Below are 17,334 nucleotides of genomic sequence, written 5' to 3' on the forward strand. Positions count from 1 at the left end.
GTGCATGGTGCACGCTTCGGATCCTCCAACTGTGGCTGTATTCTTACTTTCCTTGTATCTTTCCATCACCTTATCCTCTACCAAATATGGGTGCATTACTTATGGGGTTAGATTGGCCGGAGTTGTACCCAGCTGAGATCAATCTTTCCGCAATTACTTTGCCGTTTTCACGAACCTGCCAATAGATAGACTTAGTAACGAGAATATATGTGACCCTAATTGGTTTAAGACAAAACTAACTATGGATTCGAGCCGTATGCTCCCACCAATAAAAATCATTTTCTAATTAACACTTGAATACACAAGTTAGACTTAAAGCTGTGAATGTTATTGTTATCTCGAAAATAATATATATGGAGTAGACAGTAAAACAGATAAAATCGTAATTATCATGATACAAAAACATAATCATAAGTATGAATCTAAAAATAAATGTTATTAATTGGAAAGGAAAGATACATTTTTATAAAATATCTTTATCCTCTATGACATACATTTTAAACCAAAGTTATTAATTGATGTACTTTTCTGTTTTTTCTTTCTTTCTTTCGTTTTAAATATATTTATAAAAGTTTGTAATATACATTAAATTGATAAAATCATACATTTGATCAAACAATTTATAATTTTCAAAACTAAAATAAAAATTATAACACTCACCATGTAGCACAAAAAGCCAATATATAATACTAAGTAAATATTAGATCTAATTTCTTTTTCTTTTCTGAATCTTCATATTTGGATAATATTTTGTGTGTTGATTAAAATTCTTTTTATTTTACTTTGAAATATTTAATAATCAATTAAATATTTTTTCTTCATTATTATTTTAATTAATTTATATTATTTTAAAGTCATAAATTAATTAAATTTATAAATTTTATTTATTATCATTTCTTTATACATAAACAGTATTCACTTAGTGCGAAAGTGTCAGAAACAAAAATTTTATATCCAAGAAAAGTGGCAACGAGAAATTGCTGCTTTCAATAATTTGAAATATTCGGTTTTATTTTCGTTTTTGCGAAACAAAGATATGTTTATTAAAAAAAAAAAAAAAGGGGAAGAACCTTAGGCCCCGAGGTTTGGCGTGTGTGTAAGTTTCGAACGACTACTGGTTGTGCGGTCCTTATCCTTTGGTTAGAGATGGTGTGGATTGCTTCTCACTCTTTAGGACTTGTAACTAGTTGGTGTCAGTCATACACTTTGCTATAAAATATAAAAATAAAATAAAATAAATACTAGAATAAAAGTTGTCCCCTTTCCTTCCGACCGAGACCCCAACACGTTTTTGCAGAAACTTGATCTCTGGACTCTTGGTGAGGGAATGGAGAGAATAAGGGCGTGTTTGGTAGCGCTGATCGTTCTCAGCCTCTGCGGCGTACCCCAGGTGAGATCCAGTGCTTCTGATCATCGTTACAAAGCTGGAGCTGAAGTTCCTCTCTACGCCAATAAAGTAGGTCCCTTCCACAATCCCAGGTATTGCTTCCTTTCTTTCGGATCTCGAACTTGGAATTGAATACATTTCCTTCTCGATTGCTTTTGTTTGCTGATCTACCTCAACTTTGTCGTTTGTTTTCTTTAACAGTGAGACATACCGTTATTTCGATTTTCCATTCTGTTCATCAAGTTTGCGTCCAACAGCTATTCGAGCATTTTTAATGTTTATAAATAAATCAAAATTATTTGTTGAGAGTGTTGTAACTAAACAATTTGAGCTTGTGCAGCCCCCGTGAAGGAAAAGAATGAAGCTCTCGGCGAAGTGTTGAATGGAGATCGATTAGTGAGTGCCCCTTACAAACTTGACTTTTTGAATGACAAAGAGGCTGAGATTGCCTGCAAAAAGAAGTTGACAAAGGAAGAAGTCGCCAAGTTCCGAAGTGCAGTTTCAAAAGACTATTACTTCCAAATGTATTACGACGACCTCCCCATTTGGGGTTTCTTAGGGAAAGTTGATAAGGAAGGGAAGGTTGATCCCAGCGAGTACAAATATTATCTCTTTAAGCATCTCATATTCGAGATCCTTTACAACAAGGATCGTGTCATTGAGATTACTGTGCAATCTGATCCCAACGCCCTTGTGGACCTCACCGAAGATGAACAAGTCAATGTGGATTTCATGTACACTGTTAAATGGAAGGAAACGGAAACTCCGTTTGAGAAGAGGATGGACAAGTACTCGCTATCTTCTTCGTTGCCACACCACTTAGAAATCCACTGGTTCTCAATTATCAATTGATGTGTCACCGTTCTGCTATTGACTGGTTTCCTTGCTACCATTCTTATGCGAGTCCTTAAGAATGATTTCGTCAAGTAAGCCCCGCGTTTTGATGCATGCCAATCCATATTTTATTCAAATCACATGATCCTGTATTTCTTCTTTAATAGGTATGCACATGACGAGGAATCAGCAGATGACCAGGAGGAGACTGGGTGGAAGTACATTCATGGTGATGTGTTCAGGTACCCAAAGCACAAGTCTTTGTTTGCAGCGGCTCTTGGTTCTGGCACCCAGCTCTTTACTCTGTGAGTATCACCCAAAGTAGTCAATGGTTATTCTCCATACAAAAGAAAGAAAAAAAGGGGAGAGAAGTGTTTAGCTAAATTTGTCATTCCCTAAAAATTTACTTTTGGCTTTCTGTTTCTGAGTAATTTGGTAACTATCTACTTGTTTGCATTCTTTTCCAGTACAATTTTCATTTTTATCCTCGCTCTAGTTGGGGTCTTTTATCCATATAATCGAGGAGCTTTGTTCACTGCTCTGGTTGTCATTTATGCACTTACTTCTGGCATTGCTGGCTACACTACTGCCTCTTTCTATTGTCAGCTAGAAGGAACAAATTGGGTATGTAAGACTGGTCTCTTTTGCTGTTTCCTTTACATAAATTATTTTCGCTTTAGGCTTTGCTTTGTAGGCGGATAGAGAAATGGAAAGATGGAAAAAGAGGGGAAAAGTGAAAAGATGGAAAACATGTTTTTTTCTTTCAATTGGTATGCTTCGTAGGAAAGATGGAAAAGTGGATAGGAAAAATGACCTTTTTTCCCATCCATTCTTGGTAGAGTTGAAAAATGAAAGGGAAGAAAATGAAAATTATATAATTTTACCATTATACCTTTGTAAGTTAAGATAACAAGGTTACTCTAAGAAAATGATGGAAAATATTGTAAATGTGCAACACTTAACTCACACTTCTCCCATTTTCTCTCCTCTAATCATTTCAATTTGGAATGATTTGTTTTTGTGTATAAGGAAGGAAAATGCTAATATCTCCTATTTTGTTTCCTCTCACTTTTCTCTCTTACCAGGCACTAGTGAAAATATTTTCTTTCCAATTTTTGACTCAGCCCTTTCCATCCTCCCACTTTTCCCCTTGACCAAGCAAAGCCTTGGTTTAGAGGTGAGAGAAAGAAATGCGATATTACATTTTCAGGAATCTTTTTCTCGTTTATAATAGTCATCATCCTTTTCACTAAACATAAATTGCCCAGCTGGTCAAGCCAAATAAAATGTTTCTGTTCTCGGTGTGTGTGTGTTTTTTGAAGTGTGGTGGGGGAGGGAAGTTAGGAGATTTGTTAGGAGTAGCTGATGAGCACAATTACAACCAAACTCTTGAGACTAAGACTTAACTAACATGGGAATCACAGCCGTAAGTTCAATTAAGTATCAAGGAACAACCAACAACCAAGAATTAAGGAGGTGTAGGAGTTCCTCTTTATTTTTAATGTACACCAAGGATGATGGGGGTAAGTTCACCCACTTTTAAGGACGTAAGAGCCTGACTTTATAAAATATTTCCCACAATCATCTTTAGGACAATCCATTTTGTACTTGCCCCCTACTTTTACAAATCTTTCTAAAGTAACTCTTTTAACATTTTGAAACATTCTAATGTGAATTGAATTGCGTTATTTATAATTCTAAGATGATTCTCTTGTACTTGGCCTCACTCAACCAAGTCATAACTAGTCATCTGATTTAAACTAAATACTAATAGGCACCCTTAAATACCTATTAATGTTCTATTCAATTGAAGCCTTATGGCACATTGGAGGTATATGGGTAAGATATTTTATACGTATAAAAAAGATTGTTTGCTCAATTAATTGACTGCTGATTAGTAGACCTAATGACTTGTTTACCTTACCAGGTTGGTATCTGTCTTGGGCTTCTAACTATTCATATCATGTTAGGGTCATTAAACTAAACAAATATGTTATAATCCCAAATAATTTTCCATGAGTGAGAATACTCAATCTTCAGTGTTACCAAAAAGCCCTAATGCGAAAGAATTCCAGGAATTCCATTCTGCTTGCCTATGTAAACATTCTATGTTCTCTCACAATTTTGGTTTTTATGAAAAAGAGAAAATGGAAAAAATTGTCTCTGAATGATATGCTATTATAATGTGCATTTGGACTTAGAAAAGCATGAGAGGAGGCTAGTATTTAGAGATTGAAGCTTATATTTATTGATATCAAAGCAGAATTACCCTATTTTTGTCAGCATGAATGAATTTTAGTTCCTTAACTACTATTGAAGGTGAATGCTCTCAAAATTTGAATTGCTTCATTGTCTTTGAGTCTTACAATGCTCTTTCTAGAAGCTGATTTTAGGGTTGCTATAGTTTTAATCTAAGCATCATGCGGTGGCAATCAAGCAGTTCCTTATTTTAATTCCATTTTCTCCTCCCTGCAAGAGAACAATAACAGAAAGTAGGAACTTGGAACTAAAACATGCTAGCCTCCTCATTTTATAATAGTACTTAAAGTGAAAATGTCTTTCTAAAATTGAATATCTTTTTGGCCAAATGTAATGACTATTTCTACCTTTGTCATGACAGGTGAGAAACTTATTACTGACTGGAGGCTTGTTTTGTGGACCTCTTTTTATCACATTTTGCTTTCTCAACACTGTTGCAATTGCTTATAAAACCACTGCAGCATTGCCATTTGGAACTATTGTAGTGATTTTTCTCATATGGGCTCTAGTCACATCTCCTCTATTAGTATTAGGAGGTATTGCTGGGAAAAATAGCAAGGCAGAGTTTCAAGCCCCTTGTCGCACCACAAAATACCCCAGAGAGATTCCACCGTTGCCTTGGTACTGCAAAACTCTTCCTCAGATGGCAATGGCAGGGTTCTTGCCGTTCAGTGCTATCTATATTGAACTTTACTACATATTTGCCAGTGTGTGGGGACATAGGATCTACACCATATACAGCATCCTGTTTATTGTCGTTATCATTCTCTTGATTGTCACGGCTTTTATCACTGTTGCTTTGACTTATTTTCAACTTGCTGCTGAAGACCATGAGTGGTGGTGGAGGTATGTTTTGCTTTTGGCTTTCTGATATGCATATTTTAAAAAACACATGCGTTTGCAAGTGGGCATGAGCAACATATAGGAGCATACATATAGATGGTTGCTTGAAGAATATTTTAAAATTTCTCATATTTTGAAACATTGTTCTACTAAGCTCAAGTACTTTATTTTGTTTGTTTGTTTGTTAGCCTGTGTGTGCATACTTATCTTTTAGTTATAATGTGCATAATTTCTTTTGATATATAGGTGGATTGTTGATATTTGTGTCCTAATTGTCCTTTTCTCCTCTATAATTCTGAATGAAATTCTACATTTGTATAATCCTCAAATGTGAGAAACACAACCCAAGTTGCCAAGTGCTACTATTCTTTCTACTGTGTAGTTGATAAGCTTTTTGTAGATCTGCAAACGGTCTCCTAAAATGTGACGATAGAGCTGTCTTATGATAATGTAATGAAAAGTGTAGGAAGAACATATTTGATTATTGCATGTATGCTATTAATGGCTGCTTGATTATTACACTAGTCGTACGATATGTTGTTGGAAATCAAGCTCCTCCAACATGTATTTCAACCAAAGCAACTAATAAGTGGTATTGCCAAGCTCAATACTTTGACGCAACCCCTGATCTTGATTGATGGTTTTTTTCTTACTTTTCCAAGACAGTTAGTTGCCTCTAACACAAAATGCCCTGTAGTAAATCCTTCATTAGATGGATATCCAGTCAATCTGCATTAGTTAAAACCTGAAAATAACCTTGATTATCTTTAAGTGAACAATACAATGGAGCATTCTTAAAATAGTTGAAGATGCACATAATGACAGCCTAATTACTAGTCCCTGGAGACCTTGAGAATGGTTACTGCAGAAGAGGTGTTTACTTTTTCAATAAGAGAGAGGTGTTTACTTTTCTTTTAGCCACCCATTTTGTTTTGTAGTGCTAGTACAAGATAAGATGGCAATTTGTATTCCTTATGGTGCACATAATGGCATCCTTAAAACTAGTCCTTGGAGAGTAAAAAATTGACTAATCATGCTTATTGCAAAAGAGTCTATTTTTCTTCTAGACACCCATTTTATTGTTTAGTGTACAAAAAAAAAAAAAAGACTAATGGATGAGATCCATGTTACTAGTTGGAGTGTGCTACTCTAAAAGAGACCATTATGCATCTAACATACTTATTTTTTATTGGCTAAAATACTAAAAAGGCCATCCTATCCTTCTGTTGTACCTAGAGCCTTTAAAGTGTTATTTTTGTTTAATTGAGCCCTTATTTGGATGGAAGCTGTTAAAATCCATTATCTTTGCCATGTCAATATCTGCATGGTCATTATTTCTACCTCATCAACATCTACATGGCAAAGTAAGGCCTCTATATATGCTGATATGACATGCCATGTAAGTTAGAGTTACATGATGTAAGCATCTTCACAGCATGAATTTTCATATTTTTACACGTGTATGCTAATGTGGAAATGATAATGATCATGCGGATGCTGACATGGTAGATGTAATTGACTTTAACGGTTGCCATAAAAAGTAAAGGTTTAATTAAACAAAAATAGTACTTTAAGAGCTCAATTGAATACAATAGAGTAATAGGGGCTTATTTGGGAAATTTGGGAAAGTACAGGGGCTCTATTAGTATCCTGACCTTTTATTGGCTAAAGAACATGACTGCTGCTTGATGTGATTCTATTTCTAGATGATTGCAACAAAGTAAGGTGGCAGTCTGTATTCCCTCTAATGCACATGTGATTTTTCAACACCTCCACTACGGGAAAGTGATAGAATTTAAATTGGGCCTATTGGGCTGAAGCATCAACCGTGTTCTTATGTCTGAATTATATAAGTAATTATCAGGGAGGGAGAGTTGGAAAGGTAAAATAATGTGATGTTGGAGCATTTATGTATGATCTTCTTGCGATACTAATGTCCTAGTTTAAGGGTGAAATTGCTTTTGTCAGCTCGTGGTGGTTGTTTTGTCTTCTATGAATTTGAGAAGTTCATAAATAAATTAGTCTGTAGAATTTGGATGTCGGTATATTAATGTCAACCAGTCTTGAGGTAGTACCAAAACAAACAAAGAATGAAAAAAGAGAAAAGAGAAAAGAAACAAAAAATTCAGTTTGAGATGTAGTATGGAGCACTGTAATTCTAGAGTTCCACTAGGAGCTTCATTCTTTTAAATTACAGTGGTTCATCTTCATCGGAGATTGTGCACATTTTTTTCTTCATTTCTTTTGGGTGGTTGAGTGAGGGTTATTTTGCAAATGTGTTGCTTGTGTTCTATCTTTGCTTGGGCCTATGGATGCTTTCTTGTGTTATTAAAAGGGATAGCAGATAGTATCATGATGATGTATCACTGATGGTCATGGCTTTAGGTGGTGTCACATGATAATCTTGGCACACTATTCAAACTTATTGGACAATGCCTTAAACTTATTATTCCTGTTCTCATTTATGCATATTCTATGGAGTAAGCTCTAATCTTTGCTAGATCAAACCTCTAGGCCTGAATAGGAGGCATTTGAGTGAATCTTTGCCTCATCTCACCTTGGATCTGATTACTGATAACATTTTGACTCCTCAATTCCTGAGTTAATCTGCTTATGTCAGACCAAGTGAAGATTCAAAGCATATAAAATAGCCTGGAAATCCACTTTCATTGCTGAAACTTTACTCAAATTTGCTAGGAGAGGGTGTAAACACCTGTGGAAAGTTGTCATTTTTGCATGGGCATCAAGTTACTATCATTTTTAAGTCTATCTTGGATCGTTTCTGGAATTAGTAATATAAATTAATTTTATGACTAACTGGCATTTCGGTAGCATCTCAGATGGGTCTGTTTTCAATAATCAGCTGGTCTAAAACTGTCGTTCTCTTTGGTCTGTTAGGTCCTTCCTTTGTGGTGGGTCTACCGGGTTGTTCATATATGCCTACTGTTTGTATTCCTACAATGCACGATCAGACATGTCAGGCTTCATGCAAACCTCATTCTTCTTTGGGTGCATGGCGTGCATTTGTTATGGTTTCTTCCTCATGCTTGGGGCCATTGGCTTCCGTGCTTCTCTGTTCTTTGTTCGTCACATTTACCGTTCTATCAAGTGTGAGTAGGAAGATGGACGGTGTTCCCTGTTTACTAGAGGTATGTTTATATTTGCTTTATGGGAAGCATTCCCTTAGTTTGTTTTAGGATTTATAATGATGATTGGAGCTTCTTTCATATTACAGAGAGCAGATTGGGACAATGTGCTTCAGCCCATGTTTGCTGCCAAGGGATATTGCAATGTTGTATGAAATATGAATCATGTAGGGTCACCTTATTTGATTACGACAACCAGATGCCAACAGAAACTTGTATTTCTGAGTTGACTCATTACACGACTCAACAATTCCTTTTATTTTTGTTTTTAATTTTTATATTGGGGAGTATCATACTGAATATTAGGATGCTTTAGGAATAACTTGGTGCTGTTATACATGTAAACCCGAATGAATTGTTCATCTTCACCATGTTAGCTCTAAAATTAGTAACATATTGCAATCTCTATGTTGCTCAAGGTTTTGGGAAGTGATTCAGAGTGAACACCAGTTGGGAACAACGAAGGCCGGGTTTTTGACATGAAATCTCTGAAACCATTTAGTTAAAAATAATTTAATTTCTTGAAATTGAAATTAAAACATGTGGATTGGTAGGTTGCATGTGATTTTTGCATGGTTCGATCACAACGTCAAAATATTAAGTGGTAACAGATGAATCATAATTAATTTAGCTGGCAAATCGACTTTTTTTTTATTTTATAAAATTTTAACGCAATTGTCTTTACAACTTGTAAAAATCACAAACTATTTTGTTTATAAAATATAAAAGAAAAAGGATTTTTGTGATATAATAAAAGATTTGTGTGAGTAGCTGTAGTTGCAAAATGTGGTCGGCTATGTGCTCTACTTAGGACTGTATACGTGAGCGAAAGTACAAGGATCTACCTTAAGGTAGCTTAGCATGAGAGAAGTGAAAATATATTTTTTGTAATGTGTTTAATTAAATTATATTAAAATATTTATTTTATAACAGATCATTATAATATAATATTATAATATAATTACATTATAGTTAAGAGATATAATGTGATTATAATCTAAAATTAATGCAATCACGTTACATTGCATTCTGTAATATTATTAACGTTATTTTTTTTTAATTTTATTATTTTATAAAAAATATTTTATAATATTAAAATATAAGTAAAAAATATTAAAATAAAATATATAATATAAAAATTAGAAATTAAAATAAAAAATTAAAATTTATATAATATAAGTAAAAAATTTTAAAAAATATATAATATAAAAATTTATATTAAAAAAATAAAAATAAAAATATAATATTATAATAAAAATAAAAATAAAATATATGATATTAAAAATATATTTAAGAAATAATATTATATAAAAATTAATAATAAAAATTATAAATATATTAAATTTTTGTTTTAATAAATAAAAATAATTTTAAAAATTAATATTATATTTTAAATAAAATACTTATAAATAAAAAATTATAATATTATATTTTTTACATTTTAATTATTATTTTATTTATATATTAAATATTATAATATTATTTGTTTTATAATTACGTTACTAACGATCACGTTACATTTTAACTACCAAAGGTACCGTAAAAATAGATTATCAGCTTCAAAACACCAATTTTCTCCCCTTCATCCATTCTTTTGCTTTTGAAAACAGAAATACAAGTATTTTTCCAGTTCCACCAACCAAAGCTGTCCTGGAGTGGAGAGGCTAGAGCCAAGTCAAGTCGTTGGGAGGAGAATACTAAACCAATCTCTCTCCTCTTATTACCGCCTCTATATCCGGCGACAACCCAACTGAAATTTAAAGTAACCTCATTCCAATCCGATAAGTATTTGGTAACTGCTTTACCCTCTCTTTCCTCCTAACTATATACCAAATATATCACTTCTTTTTATTACTGTTATTCTTCTCGTTTTGATATACATATATATATATATATATATTTATATATATATTTGATATGAGGAAATGGGATTGAAACTTAGCTCTTTCGACACAGGATGTATGTATATACCATCAAACTAAATGCTCAGATGCTCTGGTTTTGATATATTCATTTCATGTGACATGGAAATATGACTTTTGATTTTGATTTAATTTTATCAAAATGCTCATTTGAATTTGATTTCGTTCATAATGATTGGTTGACTTGAAAATTTGATAGGCTGTTAGGGGTAGAGATGTAAACAATAGCAATTGCGAGTATGAGAGTTGGAATGGTAAAGTGTTAATTTCAATTGAAAAGAAGGATGATATGGTAATTTTAATATTAAATTGCTAACTGAGAACTGTAATTTGGGCAGCAGAAGTTTTCAAATGAATATAAAAAAAAAAAGTACAGAGTTGCGTTTTTCAATAGAGTTTAGGTATGTGATTGTGTCCTGGCCAGCATTTACAAAATCTGAGTGTCATTTTGCTAAGAAAATATTTGGATTAGGGATTAAATGGTTGGTATCTTACTGTTTTCTAGCATAGGAAAGAATATATTTAATTAAAAGCTAAACTTAGTACTGTAAATGATGGAGTTTGTAGTTGATGATAAATGAATTTTGGACTTTGTCAGTTTCTTTTATCATTTATTCCTTTTCTATGTTTGAAGCTAGCAAGTAGAGTTTTCTAAAATGCTACTCTCTCTAGTTGGATCATAATGTTTGTTTTTTCTCGTGTTTGAAAATTGCAGAGTAACCGTCTTTTCTTAGTGAAGGAAGGATCCGTCTTACTGTTGACTTTTAAAATTTCCACCTGTTGTCGCTAAAAGATTGTATATTGTCCCACTTAATATGGCTTCTGATCACAAAGGTAATTTTATCTGATATTGCTATACTTTGAGTTGAGATTGATGCTATAATTGGAACTCATTGTGGTATCAAATTCAAATTTTCATTTTATATCTAATTCCTTCCTTCAGTTCATTTTAGTCCTTGTTCTCGTTTAGCTGTTTATGCAATGCCTTAATATTTTCTTTATTTCTCTTAGTAGGAAAAGTTGTTGTGATTATGGGTGTTAGTGGAGCTGGAAAATCGTAAGCGTTTTATCCCCTCCTGAATTGCTTGTCGCACATGGAACTTAGAAGTGTTGAAACTCATGCAACATGTTCCCTTTATTTTTTTGTGTGTAATTTGTCATTCATAATGATCACCTTTACATTGTGTACCATTTGTCTAAAATGCAGTAAAAGCTAAAACTAAGAAGTTCTCTTTGCCTCATTTAAGTTTCTTGATCTCTTCACATATTTATTTGTACAAAAAGAAAAATTATCTATTAATTTAGATTTCATTTGTTGATACTATTATTATTTGTAATTTTTTCTTTCTAAAAAAATGGCTAAAAAGTAAAAAAAAAATTAAAAAATTAAAACAAAAGGAAAATATGAAAAGTCAATAAAATGGAATCTTAATGATGAATTTGTTGTCTATTTGTGATAAACTTTCATTAAAATGATCATGTGTAGGTAGCTGCCGTCCATGAAATGAATGTTTTGGATAATTATGCTATGCTCTTCACCCTTCTTCCCTTGCCCATTATATATGACAATTTTTCCGCAATGATACCTTGCTAGTAATTTCTAATTTTCTTTTGGATGGTAAGGTTTAAATTTTATCTCTTTCATGGCCAAAGTGGAATCTGTTACGCTGGTTTTATTTGGAATTTGCTTCTGCAGTATCTTAGAAAGAGGAGATTTTCTGTTCACACAGAATCCTATGAAGATAGTACATTGAAGAGCAAGTAGACTTACTCTTTTTATTTGTGGCTAAATCCGCACAATAACAACATAATCATTGCCATACACGACCCATGCCTGATATCTTTTTGAAATTTCCTATTAGATATCTCTTGGTGATAATAAATGATGATTTGTCCGGAGAACATGTATCTAATCTGCGTATTTAATAAAAGCTCAAGAGAATGTTTTGTGCATCTTAATGTACTGATCTTTGAATGGCATTGTTACCCACAATTCTATCGCCATGTTATTTTTAGTAATGATGAGTTTAGAGATTTTAGCAATTATGGTCTACATGTGATTTTCATAGGATTTGAAGGGATCATGGAATTGAATTTTTTGTAAAATTTTTCACTGTTACATGGTTGTATGTTTCAGTCTAATTGATATAGTCTTGAATCCTAAGGTACATTACCTGAAGCAACTGTTATATATTCAATAAAATGAGTCTTGTCTATTTTGTAGATACAAATTCTGTATCAAACCATATTCAATCTGTTTACGTTTTCAAACTGTTAAAATTGCCATTCCGTGCTTCAGAAGGTGGGGGTGTGACAATTTGCAGTCGAATCCCCATGATTTTCAAGCCCAGAAAAAAGTGGAGAACAGGGTTAAAACAATATGTCGAGATTTTTCCATATTGTGTAAATAGAAAATAAAGGAAAATGCTATTACAAGCACATATAGTGTCTAATGGTTATTGATAGGGAATGAGATATTACATTTGACATAATGAAAAATGTTTTGCTTTGAATTATTGGTTTTTCAAATAGAACTTTCCCAAAAGTTGTATGATTATTTTGTGACAACATCTCTTCTTTCCGCTTAACTTTCTTACATCATTTTTGATAAGGTAATAGTTGATTTTTATTTGAAGTTTATTTTAGTTGCATGACTAGGATCTCACTCTAATTCATTCACTTGACTGAAGGATTTTGTTCCTATTGTCATATTCAGATATAGAATCTGGGACATTGTTTATTATGATATAATTTCTCTTTCTACCTCTTAATCTTTTCTTTTTTTCATTGAGAGGCCAAGAAATCTTTTGTTTAGAAAGCACTTTGATGTTGATGGAATCATCAAGATCCACTAGATCAATTGTTAGTTCTCTTCTTTTTCTGTTTCGTCGTAATTAGTTTGACTTGACAATAATTACGTGTACTCTATGAATTCTTTTAATATATTCTATTATTCTATAATGCAGATTCAATTATTATATTGTACTACTGTAATGCAAATAAGATTATGTTGATCCCATTTATTGCTTTGTTTAATTTTTGTTTGTTTCATTCTTTATATTTACACCGATTTCCCAAGCTGTTTACATCACATATGTTCCCATGTCCTGCTAAACTAAGATCCTCTTCATGCTCATCTACTGGCTTTGTGTCTTTAACCAGCACAATAGGTGACATGTTGGCCAAAGTTTTGAACTGTAGCTTTCTTGATGCTGATGATTTCCATCCACTATCGAATAAAGGTAAACATAGCAATCAATGACATGACTATTGAGCATATATTCATGATTTTGTCAATTTTTTTTTCTTCTATAGGGTTAAATATGTTACTGTTTTTTAATGTTTATAATCATTTAAATACACAGAAAAGATGCGCCAAGGTATTCCCCTCTCAGAGGAGGATCGGATTCCGTGGCTGGAAATGCTAAGGGATGTTCTAAAAGAGAACTTAGTAGTTGGAAAAACTGTGGTACTTGGGTGTTCTTCTCTGCAGAAACATTACAGAGAAATTCTAAGATGTGCTGATGCTGCATATGAACATGGCAGCTATGCCAGTAAGGTGCAGTTTGTTCTGTTGGATGCTCAGGCTGAGGTGCTTGCTGGTCGGCTTGAGAAGAGAGCTGCAGAAGGGAATCATTTCATGCCAGTCACGCTTCTGCAATCTCAACTAGACTTACTTCACATAGATGATGCTGAAGGGATATTCAGGGTTGATGCTACTTTAAGCCCTCAAGTCATTGTAAGCACAATACAAGCATTGTTGTTGTCTAAACAAGCCATACATTAACAGTCCTTTTAGGAACTCTTAAGGAGTCCTTCATATCTTGACCTGATGTGTAATTATGCATTTATGTGAATGTTTAATCGATTAAAATTTTACCATTAATTGATTAAAAAACAAGGAAAAACTTTGTTAAAACTGGTTTGTTGATTATTAGCCACCTTATTCCACTAAAACTTTTCTTTTCTAAAATTTTGAAATGATTGAGCATGGTTAATAGACTAACATCTCTTGATAGTCGACTAATTGAGTTTTTTCTATTTATAGTAGTTGTTTTCATCAGGCACACAAAGTCAAATGGAATGTCGTTTCATATTCTTCCTGTCAAATTTAAAATTGACGGAAAACCTACCTGCATTACTTGAGTCCAAAAGTTAATCAATCAAAATTTTTACAATCTATCAAAATTCTCAAATTTCATTTGATGTTTAGAAAATTTACAAACCTTAATGGTACGATTAATGCCAAAATTTCAGGAGGAGGTCTACAAAAGTAAAAGGGAAAGAGGAAAGCAGACCCACTAAGTACATCCCTGTGAAAATTTTGTCTAAAAATCATTTTTCTTTTGATTAAAAACAATTAAAATAAAAAAAGTTATTTTTAAAAATATCGTACTTCTAAAGACTAAAAAAAATCATCCTTATTCACAAATTGACAATATTTAAACTAGAAAAACCTCCCACAAAACCTTTGCCCATGACAGAGGGTGGGGATGAGACCTCTCATCCCATATACAGTTCTTGTCGTGCAGGCATCACCAGTCTCCGTGCTTAGATTGTGGATTTCCTTTTATTGGTCCCTACGCCACTCCCTCAAGCTCCCTTGCCCAACGCATTTAGTGCAAGATTTTCATCTTGGGTGCTCTTGCCCAACACACTGTCCGTCGTGCTTGTCACTTCACTGGACACCTTGCTTTCGGCGTGTTGGTTTAGGCCTTCTCAGCCTTATTTGGGCACAATTCCTTGCCTACAAAAGCATCTTGGATTAAGGAAAGCCTAGCCATTTAGTTTGAATTTCCTGAAATTAAGTTTCTTCATCACTTTATTGGGACATTAGTGTACTACAAAACAGGTAACGTTACATGAAAAGAATCGTGGTTTCTTTCCAAGGTCTGTTGACTATGTATACGACAGACATATTAGTTTAGATTATCATCAAGATGAAAAAGATTCTAAGATGAAATACCAACATAATTACCATGATTGCTAAGGTTGAACAAGTACTAGTGAAAGATTTACCATGGAGCCGTCATAGTTAGCTATTGGATATGGATGCCAATCCCACATTTCAATGCATTATATAAATTACTTACCAAGAGTTTCCATTAAAAATGTAGAAAGTAAAATTTACAAACACCCTAAACTTATAAAACAACTCTATATATGAAAGAGAAATCGAGAGGTATTATAGGATTGTGAAGAAATTAAAGAATTTGACAATAATATTGATGTCAAATAAAAATTAAAAGTAAAACCTTTTTTTAAGAAAAAAGTCATCCGAGCATTTGGCTCGATGATTTTGACATGATTTCATATTCAAAGAATATAGTTTGAATCCTCCTTCTCTAAATTAAAATAAAAAATTTGAACATATATAATCATCTATAATCAAGCACTATATAAAATAATGTGATAAAAAATCCACAAAAAAAAAATAAAGAGAAAATAAAGGTTAAAGAAAAACTCAAAAAACTACCTTATGTTATGAATATATGTGAATATCCATTGTATTTCATAATATCTAATGTATCTCCTCATATCCAATGTACATATTTATGTTAATACATTCCTATCTCCTAGGTTCATCTAGTGTATGTACATTCCTATCTACTAAGTTCATCCCCTCTATTTATATAAATTCATTTTCCCTCCATCTATATGTGCCTATAAATAAAGGTATTGTAGTTGATGGTTGATAGACTGGAATAAGAAATGAAATAGAAGATCTTTTTAAATTCGTACCACTTCTCTCTAATATCTTTTTCAAAGTTATATTTCACAACACTTCTAAAGTTATATTTTACAACACGTTATCAGCACAAGGCTTTAATCAACTAATAAGGTAATTTTTTTAATTTTTCAATCATTTAGATTTTAATTTCGTATATCGTCCAATTGGCCTATAGCCGACAACGGACCTTGAGCCTCTTTTCATCTCTTGAAGCGACGGTGGCCTCCTAAGACACTTGAAGTTATCAATACAAGTGCAAATAGAAATCACTAAGAAAAAAAAAAGATGTCTGTTTGCTTGATAATGCAACGACACATATCATACTTTGTGGCAAGCACTTTTTCTCAAGTGTGACATTGTGCAAGGCAAATGTCCACACAATACCAAGTCTCGTTGGGATTATTGATGGCTTTGAAAATGCTACAGTTGTTCTGTCAAATGGCACCACCTTGCATATCAGAGATGCATTGCTAAGCAGTAGATTAAAAAGGAATCTACTTACCTTCAAAGGTATACATCATAATGGGAACCATTTTGAGACAATTTATAAGCAAAATAAAGAATATCTCTGCACCACTTCTTATAAGATAGGCCAGAAGACCATCCATGAGAAGTTGGAAGCTTCATCTATAGGATTGTATTGTGTCACTATTAGACTTATTGAATCCTATGCTACCATTTCCTAGAAACTAGTAAATCCAGATGGGTTTGAACTTTGGCATGATTGCTTAGGTCACCTCGGTACTACAATGATGCGTAAGATAATCCAAAATACTAAAGGACACCCTTTAAAGGATAAAAAGATTTTGTTGTCCAAAGATCATACTTGTGAAACTTGTTCACAAGGAAAGCTCATTATTGAGCCTTCTATGACAAAGGTGAATCTTGAATCCCCTTCTTTATTGCAAAGAATTTCGGGTGATATTTGTACATTAATACAACCGACAAGTGAGCCATTCTGATATTTCATGGTATTAGTGGACGCATCTTGTAGATGGTCCCATGTTTGCCTTTTATCTAAGCGCAATGTCGCCTTTGCACGTTTACTTGCGTAGATTATAAAGCTCGAGACACATTACACTAATTATCCAATTAAAAGCATAAAGATGGATAATATTGGTGAATTTACATCAAAGAGCTTTGATGCTTATTGTGCTTCACTAGGAATCGAGGTTGTGTACCAGATTCCACATGTTCATACTTAGAATAGAT

General features: G+C 33.1%; 2 protein-coding genes across 8 annotated transcripts; both read left to right on the forward strand.

Moving 5' to 3' along the window:
- The first annotated feature begins 1,235 nt into the window (after nt 1-1,235).
- LOC18600677 (transmembrane 9 superfamily member 4-like) lies at nt 1,236-8,877 on the forward strand. Its single transcript, XM_088805543.1, is given in 8 exon segments — nt 1,236-1,479; nt 1,589-1,629; nt 1,728-2,313; nt 2,389-2,526; nt 2,689-2,845; nt 4,842-5,326; nt 8,222-8,472; nt 8,559-8,877. Coding segments are annotated over 7 exon segments (1,779 nt in total). The 5' UTR covers nt 1,236-1,327; the 3' UTR covers nt 8,442-8,472; nt 8,559-8,877.
- Nucleotides 8,878-10,020: 1,143 nt separating this feature from the next.
- On the forward strand, nt 10,021-14,310 carry LOC18600678 (P-loop containing nucleoside triphosphate hydrolases superfamily protein). Of its 7 annotated transcripts, none has more exons than XM_007031272.3 (5): nt 10,021-10,261; nt 11,107-11,225; nt 11,403-11,448; nt 13,554-13,633; nt 13,757-14,310. In XM_007031272.3, the coding sequence occupies exons 2-5, from the start codon at nt 11,207-11,209 to the stop codon at nt 14,176-14,178; spliced, it is 567 nt and encodes a 188-aa protein (XP_007031334.3). In that variant the 5' UTR covers nt 10,021-10,261; nt 11,107-11,206; the 3' UTR covers nt 14,179-14,310. The 7 variants fall into 7 exon arrangements, with proteins under 7 accessions (XP_007031334.3, XP_007031335.3, XP_007031337.3 ...); XM_007031273.3 differs by having other exon boundaries at nt 11,406-11,448; XM_007031275.3 differs by lacking the exon at nt 11,403-11,448 and having other exon boundaries at nt 10,023-10,261.
- The last annotated feature ends 3,024 nt before the right edge of the window (nt 14,311-17,334 follow it).

Source organism: Theobroma cacao, chromosome 4 (assembly GCF_053813885.1).
Source record: "Theobroma cacao isolate CCN51 chromosome 4, ASM5381388v1, whole genome shotgun sequence".
NCBI lineage: Eukaryota > Viridiplantae > Streptophyta > Magnoliopsida > Malvales > Malvaceae > Theobroma > Theobroma cacao.